General features: G+C 47.9%; 1 protein-coding gene across 11 annotated transcripts in view; it reads right to left on the reverse strand.

Annotated features, from left to right (window-relative positions):
- DEPDC5 (DEP domain containing 5, GATOR1 subcomplex subunit) overlaps window positions 1-15,817 on the reverse strand; it is a 628,116-nt gene that overhangs the window by 207,768 nt on the left and 404,531 nt on the right. For all 11 annotated transcript variants that reach the window (XM_085634591.1, XM_085634584.1, XM_085634590.1 and 8 more), the window contains one exon: window positions 14,543-14,703. In XM_085634591.1, coding sequence (XP_085490717.1) covers window positions 14,543-14,703 — 161 coding nt within the window. The remainder of the gene's footprint in view (window positions 1-14,542; window positions 14,704-15,817) is intronic.

The raw sequence follows: 15,817 nt of genomic DNA on the forward strand, positions 1-15,817 counted from the left end.
CAGTACCAGCCGTGTCTGAAAAAAAGCTGACATAACATACCTGAATAAAAATCAAGGTAAACGATCACTGAGGGTTGCTCACCATGTAAATCATATCGGCCGCTGTTGGAGTGGTTGTCGAACGGTATTTGTTGTACGTATCCACTACTTGTTTAATGAAGGCAGGGTTCTTGTTATTTGGTATCAGAAAACAAGGACCGAAAAGTTCCAGCAGTATAACACACACCGATAGTTGTCTGCTCTCCATTCTCTGCCAGTGACAACTTTCCCGACGTGTCTGTCAAAATCAAAATTAATTCACGCCACTAAAATGATTGAGGTCTGGCAGTTACGCAAGGCGTCCAGGTACGTCACAGGAACTGCAGATTAAAAGCTGTCGGTAGGATTTTAAGGACTGAAAGCAATTTGAGAAAAATACATGCAAACTGTTTTAAGCTGCCATGCTCCAAAGTGTAACGGCATATCTGTGTTACGACCGAGCGTAGTGCTGTTGTTTAATGATAGCAGATATTCCGGCTAATTTATTGAACGCTTCTTGCTCTTATGGAGTCTTAGCACGAGCGTAACTTTTAATGTTTAATTTGCTGCCAGCATTCCTCTATTTTGTGGTGCAATTATTGTTTTCTTTATTACTCTAATTTAGGAGTGTAATAACGTCAGCACCAACGATTCAGCGAAAGGTGTTTTTGGTGCTTTGGATTCTGCTTACATGGCAACATAATAAACAGGAAAGTGGGAGATTCTGAAAAAATCGGGGTAATACATTTTCCGCACTTCTATTTAAGCGGGGGCAATTTTAGTCTGGAGAGCACCCACATAATGCAATTTTTGGTTTCAAAACACAGCTTCTTCTTCTGTCTGAATCGGGTCTGTTGGGAGGTATGGTCCAGCACAATTCAAGATCAGTTAACCCCCACGCATCGCCATCTTGGAGGTATAACCGATGCAGCTGTACTCTTGATTAATAGATTCTGTCCCACAGCAACCAGTCAGCATTCATGCAAAACCTCCCGATTCAGGCGATTTGAAGGTTGGTCTCCAGCCTCGCAAACCATGTATTTAACAAGACAAGCCCGGCGGAGCGTGGCGCGTGCGCTTGGCGGGGGGAGCGCATTCCAGGCGGGGGAGCGGACCCTTTGAAGTGCGATGCCAAACGGATTGCATGGCGGCACGATGCGCGTGATTGTGCGCGTGCTCGCCATGCAATCCGCTTTTCGGAGCACTTTTAAATGCCACTTACTATAGTCTCGCTTTGCGATCGCTTACGCAATAGCAAGGCGAGACCTAAAAACGAGGCCGCCAAAGCGACACTGACGCTGCTGTGCACAAAAGCGAAGGGGCGGAGCACGCTCTCATCCCCAGGTGCCCAGTGCGCGCGCCATTAATGCATGCGGCCTGCACACAAAGCGCGCTGTTTTCACAGGAGGAATAAGCCCTCATCTTTTCACATTGCAGGAAAACAGTTCCAAAACCTTCGTTCCAAGATAAAAAATACAACAACAAGCCCAATCCTCCTTAAAACTAAGCTCAAAACAAAACAAACATCCTACTAAACAATCCCAAATGACGGTTGACATCGAAAATAGCTAAAAGATAACAAAAAAATAACAAACGAAGCGGAGGCATGGCGCAAGACATACCCACAATACAACTGTGGAATTAAGAGGAGGTGGTAGGGAGGAAAACTATATTTAAATGTAATCAGCTACTGTGCCAAAACTATACACAGGCAAACAGAAACATAGCAGGAAACCAAGAAAAAAAGGAGTCCTCCAAAGAACATATAAAGAACTGTAGCGTGATGAGACAGTACTTAGTCCCTGCTAACGGAAGAGAAGGAGTGACCAAGAGGCAGGACTGACCACTGGCAATCAAGGATTTTGAAAGGACACTGACTTAGACAAATGAAAAACAAAAGCAAGCACTGGGTAGAGTTTGAACTCCACAAAGCAATTACTACAAGTCGCTAAGCAACAGCGCAAGCACTGCCTAGGCTCGACCTAAAAAGGACAGCCTTTTGTCCTATCTGAGCTTCTGATTCGGCATAAGGGGGTGAGCCTCGCTCTGGTACCGTGTTTGTTCAGTCTGCATGTTGGGAAATCAATATGCAGTGGAAACTGTGCGCTAAGGACTACACCAGGTAAGTTTCCAAGTTGTGTGTATGAGTGAGAATATGGTTATGTTGTGTAAGTGCCTGTCTGCACGTGCGCACCAGTGTGTTTATGTGAGTGTGTGTGTGCGTTTGGTTGTATGTGTCCTAACTTCCGTTTTTTTGATAGCCGCACTACTTTATAAATTGCCCCCTTCAATGTCGGACACATCCCCTTGTGACACCTCTGTGCACCAGTGTGTCCTTGACGTTCTCATCAATGCAGCTCAATAGACTAATGTCCACTGGTAAAGCTGTTCTTTCTTCTGTGACTGCATAATCGCATAATGCGCCTATCTCTGTTTTTCTCTGGTTCTAAGAGTATTGGATTGAAACTTGGGGTATGCACCGCAGCCTTCAATGCTGTGATTCCTTGTCACCCCGTGTGGGAAGGGTATGCTCAGACGTGAGTCCCTTGCTCTCCATGCCACTGGAATCAAGCTATCCTGGCTGACGAGGGCTGAAAGCCCGAAACCGGTCCTAGGATGCTTGTTTCCAGTCCAGGGAGGACCTGGCTTGGCAGTTCGGGCTGGACTGTTCCCATGGGGCACAGGGTCAAGACTGATTTGCATATGGCTGGGTTCAAACTGGAATGGCATGGTGAGCAAAAAAACGATGGATTTAGGCCCAGATCTCTGTACTGGGGTGAATGTATGACATTGTTCTGCATTCTGTCCATCAATTGTTGTTTTTGCATTTGTCACCCCGAGTGGGAAGGGTATGCTCAGACGTGAGTCCCTTGCTCTCCATGCCACTGGAATCAAGCTATCCTGGCTGACGAGGGCTGAAAGCCCGAAACCGGTCCTAGGATGCTTGTTTCCAGTCCAGGGAGGACCTGGCTTGGCAGTTCGGGCTGGACTGTTCCCATGGGGCACAGGGTCAAGACTGATTTGCATATGGCTGGGTTCAAACTGGAATGGCATGGTGAGCAAAAAAACGATGGATTTAGGCCCAGATCTCTGTACTGGGGTGAATGTATGACATTGTTCTGCATTCTGTCCATCAATTGTTGTTTTTGCATTTGTCACCCCGAGTGGGAAGGGTATGCTCAGACGTGAGTCCCTTGCTCTCCATGCCACTGGAATCAAGCTATCCTGGCTGACGAGGGCTGAAAGCCCGAAACCGGTCCTAGGATGCTTGTTTCCAGTCCAGGGAGGACCTGGCTTGGCAGTTCGGGCTGGACTGTTCCCATGGGGCACAGGGTCAAGACTGATTTGCATATGGCTGGGTTCAAACTGGAATGGCATGGTGAGCAAAAAAACGATGGATTTAGGCCCAGATCTCTGTACTGGGGTGAATGTATGACATTGTTCTGCATTCTGTCCATCAATTGTTGTTTTTGCATTTGTCACCCCGAGTGGGAAGGGTATGCTCAGACGTGAGTCCCTTGCTCTCCATGCCACTGGAATCAAGCTATCCTGGCTGACGAGGGCTGAAAGCCCGAAACCGGTCCTAGGATGCTTGTTTCCAGTCCAGGGAGGACCTGGCTTGGCAGTTCGGGCTGGACTGTTCCCATGGGGCACAGGGTCAAGACTGATTTGCATATGGCTGGGTTCAAACTGGAATGGCATGGTGAGCAAAAAAACGATGGATTTAGGCCCAGATCTCTGTACTGGGGTGAATGTATGACATTGTTCTGCATTCTGTCCATCAATTGTTGTTTTTGCACGTGATTCCTTGGCAAGCAGACGTTACAGACCTTGTGATAGTCTTTTTATGCAAATGTGTGGTGGGTGGCGTTTGTGTCAGAATCTTAAAGGGGTGATCTTCATTTACCTCAATGATTCCAGCTCCCACGTTGCACATTCCTCGACCGTACGGTCAATCACCAACATGGCGCAAACATTTTCTTCTGTGATTCTTTTTGCTTATCCATTGTCCTCAACTGTTATTTTCTTTATACTTATTTTTCGACTGCGTTTCCACAGTTCATCCTGTTGATTTTTCACAGGCACATAGGAGCGGATCAATCTTGACTGATTGGTGATGACAGTGTACTTAATCTAACTTGGGGTGGTTTAAGACTCTTACATGTCCTCTCCACAGAATAGGGAGGAGGAAGAACAGTGAGCTGGTTACATAAAGTATCTACCAGAAAGTGTTATCGAAGGTAAGTAATTTGCTCTTCTAATAGCTATTTCTAACTCAGACTCCTCACCTTTTGAATAGACACCAATGCAGTAGCCCGCAAATGGTGGAGGGTTCAAGGAGCAACCCTACCACTAAGTGCAGCAGGACTGAGCAGGCAAAACGTGAAGACTCGAGACAGTAATGCCTGATGAAGGTGTGCACAGGCACCTATGTAGCAGTCTGGCAGATGCTCAACACCATGGCAAATGCAGTTGTGGCAGCCTTGGCTCTTGTAGAATGAACACATGGGCCATCATAGGATTCCTTTTTGGATAGGGCATAGCATGTTCTGATACAGAGGATGATCCACATGGATAGGGATTGATTCTGCAATGCTTACCCCTTTTCCCCCCAGCAAAGCGCACAAAAATGCTGGTGGTCCAACCAGTAATATTTTATGCACTCAAAGTAAAAGCTGAGGGATCTCCTTGGTTTCAGCTAGCCATTCCTCCTCCTTAGAGGTAGGTGGCAGAGAGAAGAAAGCAGGGTGAGTAACAAACTGTCCGAGATGGAAAGGCCTGCTGTGGAACCCAGATGTTCAACTCTGCAAGCACTTTTATCCAGTGCTAGCTTTTTAGCCAAAAACTCTTTGCATACAGTTATGTTACGAGTATTTATATAGTTCACTATCAACCGTGAGGGTATCCTTGCACTCAGCAGGTGTGCGGACCTTGCCCAAGTTGTTTTTCTCAAACAGCCCCATCTTCAGCTGCACCACCGAACTCCCATGGACTGACCACCGATGAGTTCACGTCATCTTGAGAACACCCACCATCCACAGGCACGCAGCTGCTCCCAGGAAGAAACTGGACCAAAATCACAGAAGACCAGCTCACCTCCTCACTCAGCAGCTCCACCCCAACCATCGCGAAAGACGACAACCCCAACGTCGCAGCCCGAACCCTGCACAGATGGATCTCCGACAGCGCCAACACCATAGACCCCTTAAGAAAAACAACAACACAAACGCCAAGAAAGCCAGATGGTTTACCACCGAATATCAAGAATCCAGACGCACGTGCCGCTGCCTCGAAAAGGCCTGGCGGAACTCCACATCCACAGAGGCCCACAACGACTTCAGAGCCACCACCAACGTCCACCACCAACTCATCAGAATAACGAGAAACAAAAGCGATTGAAGACAGAATCTCCATATACGCGCACAACAGCAAAGAACTCTTCATCATCATCAAGGAGTTCGCCCAACCCACCAGGGAGTCTACTGACATCCCTCGCTCACAAGACCCCTGCAACAAACTCAGCACCTTCTTCCACCACAAAATCAAGAACATCTACGACAACTTCAACGAAGACAACCAACACACTGAACCCTCACCAGCCACCCACGACACCCTGAAGCCAACTGGACAGCTCTCACCACCGAAGACACACAGAAGTCAATGAAGTCAATCCACTCCGGGGGCCCCACAGACACCTGCCCCCACCACATCTTCAACAGAGCCGCAGACACCATTGCACCCATGCTTGGCCACACCATCAACCACTCCCTGACGAACGCCTCGCTCCCCGATGACAGGAAACACGCCGAGATCAACCCCCTCCTGAAGAAGCCGTCGGCAGACCTCACCGACCTCAAGAACTACAGACCCATCTCCCTGTACCCGTTCCCAGCGAAAGTCATTAAGAAAGCCATCAACAGCTAACTCGCCACCTTCATCGAAGAGCACAACATCCTCGACTCCTCCCAATCCGGCTTCAGAAAAAAACACGGCACAGAAACTGCCCTCCTCGACTCAACAGACGACATCCGCTACCTACTGGACAGAGGAGAAACAGTAGCCCTCATCCTCCTCGACCTCTCAGCAGCTTTCGACACAGTTTCTCAGCGCACCCTAATACGCACACTCCATGACACAGGAATCCGGGATAAGGCCCTCGACTGGATCCACTCCTTCCGCTCCGGCAGAACGCAGCGGGTCAAACTCCCCCTTTCCTCTCGAACCCTACACCAGCAACCTGCGGAGTCCCCCAGGGGTCCTCCCTCAGCCCCACGCTCGTCAACGTCTACATGGCGCCGCTCGCCCCCATCGTCAGAATCTACGGGCTCAACATTGTGTCATACGCAGATGACACCCAACTCATCCTCTCCTTCTCCGACAAACCCAACACCGCCAGACACAACTTTCAAGAAGGAATGGAAGCCGTCGCCAAATGGACGAAAAGCAGCTGCCCACAACTCAACACAGACAAAACAGAAGTACTCATCATGGGCCCAAACCCTGATGCTTGGAACGACACCTGGTGGCCCCCCACCCTCGGAAGCCCATGCACACAACCTTGAAATCATCCTGGACTTCGAGCTCAAAATGGACAGCCAGATCAACTCCGTCGCATCCTCCTGCTTCCACACCCTCCGCCTCCTACGTAAGACCTTCAAATGAATCCCCCTCAAGCACAGAAAGACCGTCACTCACACCCTCGTCACCAGCAGACTCGACTACGGCAACGCACTCTACGCTGGAATAAACAAAAATCTTACCCGCAAGCTACAAAACATCCAGAACGCCGCCACAAGACTGGTTCTCAACCTGCCACGACACTGCCACATCTCCCAGCATCTGCGCACACTCCACTGGCTCCCCATCAAGGCTAGAATCACCTTCAAGATTCTCACCCACGCATATAAGGCTCTCCACGACACCGGACCAGCATACCTGAACAGCCGACTCAAATTCCACTCACCCCAAAGGACCCTATGATCATCCCAGCTCTCCTACGCTGTGGTCCCACGCATCAGAAAGACCAGATCGGGAGGCTGCTCTTTCTCCTTCCTCGCGGCCAGAGCCTGGAACGCCCTTCCGCCCACCTCAGACAGACAATATCGCTCCCCATCTTTGCGAGAAACCTCAAGATCTGGCTCTTTGACAGACCCCTTCCTTGATGGACTGGAACCTGCACCCCCCTCCCCCTCCAGCGTCTTGAGACCCTTACGGGTGAGTAGTCGCGCTTAACAAACACCTGATTGATTGATTGATTGAAGAAGAGAGGAGGATGGTGTGATGTGTGGACAGAGGTCATTCAATGCTTTAGGAGCAACGTATGAGAAGGCTCCACCTCCACCTCTCTTTCTGTCATTGTGTGGGGTGTGCGCGAGTGAGAGTCCAGTTGAGCGGAGGTGTCTGGCTAGTTGGTCGAAGGAGCTGCGATTGTTCAGGTATGTCAGCCCTGCGATGAGTAGAGATTTGAATGTGTGGGGGATGAGCTTGAACTGAGCACACTTATGTATAGGGAGCCAGAGAAAGCTCTTTGAGGTGTGGTGTCATGTGAGCTTTGCGAGGAAGGTTGAGGATGAGTCTGGCTGCAGTGTTCTGTATGGTCTGTAGTCTTCAGTGAGTTGCTTGGTGATTCAGGCATACAGGGCGTTCCCATAGTTCAGTTCGCTGGTGATGAAGGTGTGGGTGACGGTTTTCCTGGTGTTGCTTTGGAGCCATTTGAAGATCTTCTTCAGCAGCTTCAGGGTCTGAAGCATTCAGCTCTGATGGTGCTGACTTGTACGGACATATCCAGCTTGACGTTAATGATAATGCAAAGGTATGATGAGATAATGCAGGTTTGGGGTGGGTGTGGGTCCGAGGTCGACCACCACCAGAGGGAATTACAGAGTGAGGTGTTTTTTCTGAAGATCAATACTTCTGTCTTGACTGTGACATTGGTCATGTGGGCAGTCACCGTGTTCCTTGGACTAAGGGGTTTGGTCTGAGATGGGCAGAATGAATTGCATTTTGTTTGTGTAAGAGAGGATGTTGTGGTTGCGGATGACTAGTGGTGTCAAATATATGTTAAATGGGGTGAGGTTGAATGATGAGCCTTTCAAGGCACTCTACAGATGAGCTTACAAGGTGTATGGTGTGAGGGTGGCAGTTTGAGTTTGGTCTGTCAGGAAAGAGAAGATCCAGTGGAGAGCAAGTCCTTGAATGCGGATCTCAGGGAGGCGCCTGCAGCGCTGGCTTCAGGTCAGTGCAACTGGTGCAGCTGCACCTGGCGCTGACCTTGCAGGGGGTGCTGTGTTTAAAAATATCTTATGGGTTTACAAGCACATGTTGCTAACTCTGGTGATTAATTTTCCTGCTGGAGAGAGATCAGAGTTTTGTCTAGTGGTAGTTTTGACTCACCCTAGGGTTAATGTGCCTTCTACAATGAACCTGTAGCATACAGATCACAGAACTGAGTTTTAAAGAATTATAAGTAGCTGTAAGAAACTGGCTCTATATATTCTGCACCAAAGTGAGGTACCGTGTTTATAGAGTCCAAGGGTCTCCAGAGGTTTGGCAGAGGCTAAAGTTAGATAGAACCTTACTCTCTAAAGTGGTAGCTTGTTCGAGCAGTAAGGCAGCATCAGAGGACAGTGTTAAGCATTTGATGTACACACTCAGTCAGCAAATGAATTCACACACTCAAGAATTGAACTCTAGGCCAATTGTTTTGTATAGAAAAATATACTGTTATTTTATTTCTAGAACAAAGCAAGCCTGGTACAGGTAAGCAGAAAAATACTTTTCAGTAGTAAATTACTTGTATGAACACAGTTCAAAATTGCAGAGTAACTTGCACTGGTTTTGGTTACAGTTTTAAGTAAGCAGTTTGTATAGCACATTCAATTGAATGGGCTTTTAAAGTAAAATGCAGTTAATTACTTTTCAGATTATTTTTGTAATCCAATGCTGGACTCCTAGGTTCAGCACTGGGACATTTACTAAAAGCAGGTAAGTAATTACGTTTTTGTAGTTTGTACGATTTTTAAAGAATATTCTTATATTTTAAAAGTTGACACGGAAACTTTTTCAACCAGAACCCCCAATGTTATACTATGGAAGAAAATTCAATTCACAGGTAAGTTACTTTTTAGTTACTTTTCTTACTCAGTGCTGGACACCTGGGTTCAGCACTGGGACCTTTCCTGCAAACAGTTGAGAAAATTTGGTTAGGTTATTTGTGCGATTTTTAAAGAATATTATTATATTTCAAAACTTGAAACTTTTTCACATAGAATCACCAATGTTATCCTATGGGAGGAAATTCACTTTGCAGGTAGGTTACTTTAACATTACTTTTCTTACTCAGTGCTGGATACCTAGATTCAGCACTGGGACATCTGAAAACAGTTGAAAAAATGCGTTTTGGTCAATCGGGTGATTTTTAAGGAATATTCTTAGTTTTCAAAAGTCGACACTTGGAAACTTTTTAGGAGAAAAAGTGTCAGTATTATTCTATGAGGAAAAAGGGGTCTCCCAGGGTCAGTGATGCACTGTTGTTGCACCCCCAGTGGCACTAAGGTGGCCGGGTGCAGAGTGTGGAGGCCCAATGTTATCCTTTGGAGGATAGGGGGACTCCGGTTGGTGGCAGCTGGCAAGCAGGCCACGGGGTTGTGGGAGCAAAGCTCCTAGGGTTAAGCTCAGGGCAAGTTGGGGACCAAGTTACCACAAAAGGGGCACCCTCAGTGGCACTAGGGCGGCCGGGTGCAGGGTGCTGTTTTGAGGTCGGGTGCCCTGTTGATTGCAATCGAGATTCTCCGGGACAAAGAAACACTGAAGGCTCGAGGATGAGGATCTTCCAGGCGTGACCACCACTTTGAAGGGTAAGTAGGGATGTAGAGGGTTGGTTAGGCACCGCTGGGTTGGGCACACAAGGCCGTGTGGCGTCGGGTGCAGGGGTGCCTTGGGACATCGGATTTTCTTACCCGCTCTGGTCGCGGTAGGGGGGGTCCTCTGGATTGAGGCTGTAGGCGTCGTCAGGAGGCTTGAGGCAGGTCAGAGGTCGCCGGATCTCGAGTCAGGATCGCCGGGGGGACCTCCTTGTGGTGTTTTTCCACTCAAGCTCGGGCCGGGCTCGGTGGGTGCAGAGTGGGCTGGATTCACGGTTTCTGGCTGGCACCAGAAGCTGCAGTTCAAACACGTCCGATGTTCACGGGAGAAGCAGCTTGGAAAGTGAATGCAGGCAGGTCCTCCGGGGTTTTTGAGGTTGCTGGCCGCTGGAGACGCTGGGGTTTTGCAGGAGCAGGTTTGAGGGGAGACAGGCCTGTAGGGCTGGGGCCAAGTCAGTGGGTGTCGTCCTCTTGTTAGCTCTGCACGGCTTTTCGTCCTTCTTCTTTTCTTGTGGTTGTTGGATCTGAGGAAGGAAGGTTCAGGGTGCCCCTAAATACTAAATTTAGGGGTGTTACAGGTAGGTAAAGGGCAGGGAACAATGGGTCCCTTCCCTGGGGTGGGTACACCCCCTATTCTGCCACTCTCCAGTGGTTGGCTGGGTCCCCCCATCCTCAAGCTGGTGGGGACTCGAGGCTGTGCTTCACCTTGCCTCCCCCACCTTAGGGGTGGAGTTGTCAGAGGTGGGCACACCTCTCTTCCTCACTTGTTTTTCCCGCCCAAAGTGGGGGGTAGAACCAGTGGGGACCAGTTGCTGAAAGCAGCAAATGGTCCGGAGAGGCTCACAAAGGCGGCATGCCTTTGAAGCTTTCCCTTCCTGAACCCGTCCCAGGATGTGCATTGTTTCAGGCCCCCGAGAGTAGCAGGCTCTCGACCCAGGGGTCCAGAAGCAAGTCTGGTGGTGGCAGCCTGCGCAGCCACTCAGTCAGGTCACTGGTAGTTGGTCGTTTTTCAGAGGGCATCTCTAAGATGCCCTCTGTGGTGCATTTTACATTAAATCCAAAACTGGCATCAGTGTGGGTTTACTTTGCTGAGAGGTTTGAGACCAAACTTCCCAATCTTCAGTGAAGCCATTATGGTGCTGTGGAGTTCGTAGTGACAACCTCCCAGCACCATATACTCTTAATGGCAGCACTGCACTTACAGGGCCCAGGAATGGACCTGGGCAATGTAGGGGTACAGGGCTCATGCACCTGTACCCTCACCACTGGCATAGGGCACTCAGCTAGAGGGGTGACTGATGTATGCCAGGGCAGTGGTTTCTAGGCATGGCACACAGGGATGTGTGCCATGTCGACTCTGTTTTGTTCTGCACCCAGACACTCAGCCTGCAAAGGCAGTGTGTGTGTGTCAGTGTACAGGGCCTCTAAGGGTGGCACAATAAGTGCTGCAGCCCTTAGGGGCCTTCTCTAGTCACAGTGCCCTGGGTACCTATGGTACCATTTACCAGGGGCTGACATGTGGCCAGAGGTGCCAATTGGGTTTAGGCTTCAATGCAGTTTTAGGGAAGGAACACAGGCCCTGGGTACCTGATTGGCAGGAGCCCAGGGCACACTCAGTCAAAGCACATCAGCAATTCAGCAAAAAGTGGGGGCATACCATGCAAGAAAGAGGGCACTTTCTCACAGTAGCGCTATAAAACAATGAGATATATGTTAGACAGTGGCTATGGAGAGATGAAAGGGACTGTAGGAGACTGGTAGTCAGGGAATGTGTGGAAAAGGTGGTCATTGGGTGGGGCACTAAAACGGTTGTTGCAAAGAGCATCACCAGCTAAAAAGCCAGCCCTGGGAGCTTGATGAGTGCAGAGAGTGAGACTGTGTCCAAGGCAGCTGAGAGGGTCATGTGTATGAGGGATAGAAACATTGAGGATCCGGGTGAGGGTTTCGTTGATTGGGATGAGTCCATTCTTGAAGGCTTGGTGGGGGCAGGGGTTTGATTGGACGCCGAAGTACATGCTCTTCATGGTGTCTTCAGTTTCATTTTCAGAGATGGAGAGCCACGTTTTCAGGGTCATTTCTTCATCCACGACAGGGATACTTGTTGCAAGGGGTCCGTTTGAGGGTTGAAGTTGCTATATATGGATGTGATTTTGTCACAGAAATAGTCTGATAGCTTCCGGCAGAGGTCTTGAGAGGGAGTGATATTGTTGGAGGTGGCTGCAGGCGTGATTAATTCTTTGATGGTGGTGAAAAGTTGCTTGTTGTTAGTGCCGTTATCGGTGTTGATGCGGTCTGCGAGGGCTAAGTGCTTAATTTTTCAGATTTGCTGGTGACAGTGCCTAAGGGTGGATATGAACGTTTCTTTGTCAACAGAGACTGAGCTTGCTCTCCACTTGCGTTCTAGTTGCTTTCACTGCCATTTCACCAGCTTAAGGTCTTCTGTGTACCAGCTTGCTTGTGTTTTTGTTGTTTCGCAGTGCTTTGGGTGGGGCTAGTGAATTGGTGTAGGCAGTGATCAAGTTGTTAAGGTTCTTGATGTCTTGTTTGTGGGTTTGGGTCACTGTGCAGAAAAGGCAGGGGCCCAGTCCATCCTTGGAATGCTTTTCCACCAGTGTCTGGCAGGTTCTAAGGTAGTGGGTCCCTTGTGACTTGGGACAGAAATGCTGTAGCTGATGAGTGTGTGGTCAGTCCAGGTCAAGGGTCAAGATTTGTGTAACTTGATGTTTCGGAAGGTGGTGAAAATTGGTGCAAAAGGGGTCCAGCGACGTGGGTGGGTTTGATAACGTTATGGGTGAGGCCGAAGTTGCAGAGATTTTATAGTAGGTTGATGGAGTTTGAGTCAGTGGATTGAGTTTGGGTCGTTGTGGTCTTATAGGTGAAAGTATAGACCTTCTATTAGGATGAAGGTGCTGGAGTCGATGGCAAAGGGTACAAGAAAGCTGTGACATCTCTGGCGAAGTTGGCGCGGGTCCTAGTGGTCTGTAGAGGACCGTTCTGCATGCATAGGGTGAAGCTGGCTGTGATTTGAAGCTTGAAAGTGGGATGTTCCATGTAGCCAGCCAGGATATCTGTGGTGTTGGTGCACCCTATGGTGTCTTTGAAAATAATGGTGACTCCGCATCCGGGATTGTGGGTGTGGTCTTGCCTGACGATGTTCAGATCAGAGGTTTGGTTCAGGTAAGTTTCTGTGAGGAAGAGTAGGTCTGAGCATGGGTGTGCAACAGACCCCATATCTCTGCGGAGTGTTTGCTCAGTGAGCAGGTGTTGAGGAACATGTATGAGAGTGTTCGAGCTGTGTCCAGTCAGTTTCTTGTTGGAGTGTGTGGGTAGGTGGGGAATTGGGTGCGGCTGGTCCCGGAGTTGTGAATGTTGGGGGAAGGAGCATGCAGGAGAACCTGCAAATGTTCCATGGAACTTGAAGTTTCACTTTTTTTTACCTGTTTAGGCCTACAAAGCCCTAGTAGTCAGTGTTAAAACTGAAAAAGCTGCTCCTAATGGCATGGAGCCAGTCTGCAACACATAGGTCCTTTTTATACTTTTTTTTGTATCACAGAGGATGTTCTTGTAAAAAATCTGCGGAGGTCCAAAGGGCACACTTTGGCTATGAGTCTCAATTGAAGACAAATGAAATGCCTACCCTTGTGTGGAGCGAAATCATTGGAAAGACAGTGATTAAACTTGAGATCCTTCAAGAAAGCATTTAAAGCCAAAGTTTAACCTTTTCTGACTAGGGTCACACATCTTCACAGACATTCCTACTCTCCATCACCATTGACCATACTTGTTTTGCTCATTTTCCCTTACTATACATGTCTGGTACACCATATATTTGTGGTTTAAGCTGCCAAGAGTTAACTACTCAATTAACCACTTTTAGGGAGCCCACCACCACACAATAAACTGGCATTAAACCAGTATGATGTGAGCTCTGGAGTGTGGGAGACACTACTCAAGAAATTCCGCCTACTCCAAGCTCCCTCTATCGGATGTGGTATATTGAACCATCATGTTCATTACAAACTTACTATTTTTTTTTTTGGATGAGAGATAACAAGTTTAATGTGTAGAAAACAAGAGCTTCTTCACAGCTAGTCTACAGCAGGTCTACTAGTAAAAATCTGCCTGAGAATCATAACTCATGCACTTAAGATATCAAATAGTATAACATTTTCTTTCGAAAAAGAACCAACTACTGAAAGGAAAATACATGACACCGCACAATGTACACGAAAATACCACATTAGTCTACAAAAATGTATCCACCCTGAAAGGTTTGCAGAGGGAGATGGAGCCTAACATTACCCCCGTCCCATGGAGCCTTCAGTCGCCACAAAGGAAGGAAGCAATAATCACCCACACCAGAGCGGAACCTGGTCACGGACTTTATGTGCGAAAGTAAAAGTCAGAGTGGGGGAAGAGGGCAGATGAAAAAATAGTACCAGGAAAGTAATACAATTATTAAAGGAAGCGTGGGAAATTAAAGAGATCAAGGAGTCCCTGGGATATGTCTATTTCTATCATATAGTGGCATCAGTGGTGTGGAAATGGATATTGGGCTATCCGAGAAGCCAATAATTCACTCTTCACAATGTAAGCTCTGCTGAGGCAGAGCAGAGATGGGCCACCATTCCTTACATGCTTTCTTTAAAGCAATCCCTCACCTGCTCTCCATAGCGCACACTGTGCCTGTTCCTTGTTCCCCTGCATTCCCAGCATTGCTGATCCCCATTGGCAGTGCACTGCACTTGTCTGAGGATTGAAAGGAATTCACAACCACACTGCTGTTGTCAGGAATTAGAGGAGCACTCTGGTCAATAGAAACCTGTAAAAAGTAAATAAGGTATTACAAGTCATCTCAGAGACACGCCCCACAACAGATACGTGGATATCGAACATAAACATACATAAATGAAATTCCACCCCCTTCCGTATAAACATGCAAAAGACCACACGAACACAAATACAAGCGGCCTCACATTCCGCTCCCATTCACCATGAAAGACTCAACATAACTACACTGCAGGCACAAAGACATTCACACAGGGGACCATGGAATCCAACATGGGATGCCCATACACGTGTTCAAAGGTCTGAACTTTGGCCCTCAGGCAAGTTTCAAACACTCAACAAGCAAGAGTCGAAGGAAGTGAGAGACTGGCCAAAATGAGGGAGATTAAGTACAATACTTGCATGGCCAAAGTACATAAGGGTATGTGGCAGGCCAAATCAGAGGGCTTTGTGAGCTCCACCTTGAAATACAAACCAATCGGTCACTCCGCACATGCACCCACATAATATTATCAATACCACCGCCCCCCACAAGTCTGTTAAAAAGTGCACAACTGACACCTAACATGAACTCAAATGGACAGCTTTCATGCCAAACCCAACCGACATAACCAACAAAACCCAAACTTCCTCAGTTTTACAAACCTCAATACAGTCTCAGCCATAGCATTAAACATCCAAGTACATATCCAATATAGCTCCATCCTACCCGGTACAGTTTCATATCAACTATCCAGACTCACTGTCCTTATAATAATGGTCTTCTTGTTAGCATAAAAGGGTCCCTGTATTTTTACAAGAAACCCTTCACGCAACACTTCCACTAGAGCGGTGTGCCACATGTTGTAGCATGAGTGTATGCATGTTACTCATGTTCCCTTCGGTGAGATCAAAGATTAGAGAAACAAAAAACTCTACCTAGCGTGTGCAACACTCATTTGTAGATGTGACTCATCAATACATACCACCATTTTACAACTATCCTTAAACTACACAGCACCAGCCTATACCAAGTCCGCTGCAATTTCAGCGTGCTAAAACCAGCAACCATCCATAAAGCCAATGCAGCTCATACATACTCAGAACCAAGCATGACATCAGTGTCTCAATCTCATTCAAATCTACTTACCGAAGCTTGTAAAATCCAA

The sequence above is a fragment of the Triturus cristatus genome, chromosome 11 (assembly GCF_964204655.1).
Source record: "Triturus cristatus chromosome 11, aTriCri1.1, whole genome shotgun sequence".
Classification (NCBI taxonomy): Eukaryota; Metazoa; Chordata; class Amphibia; order Caudata; family Salamandridae; genus Triturus; species Triturus cristatus.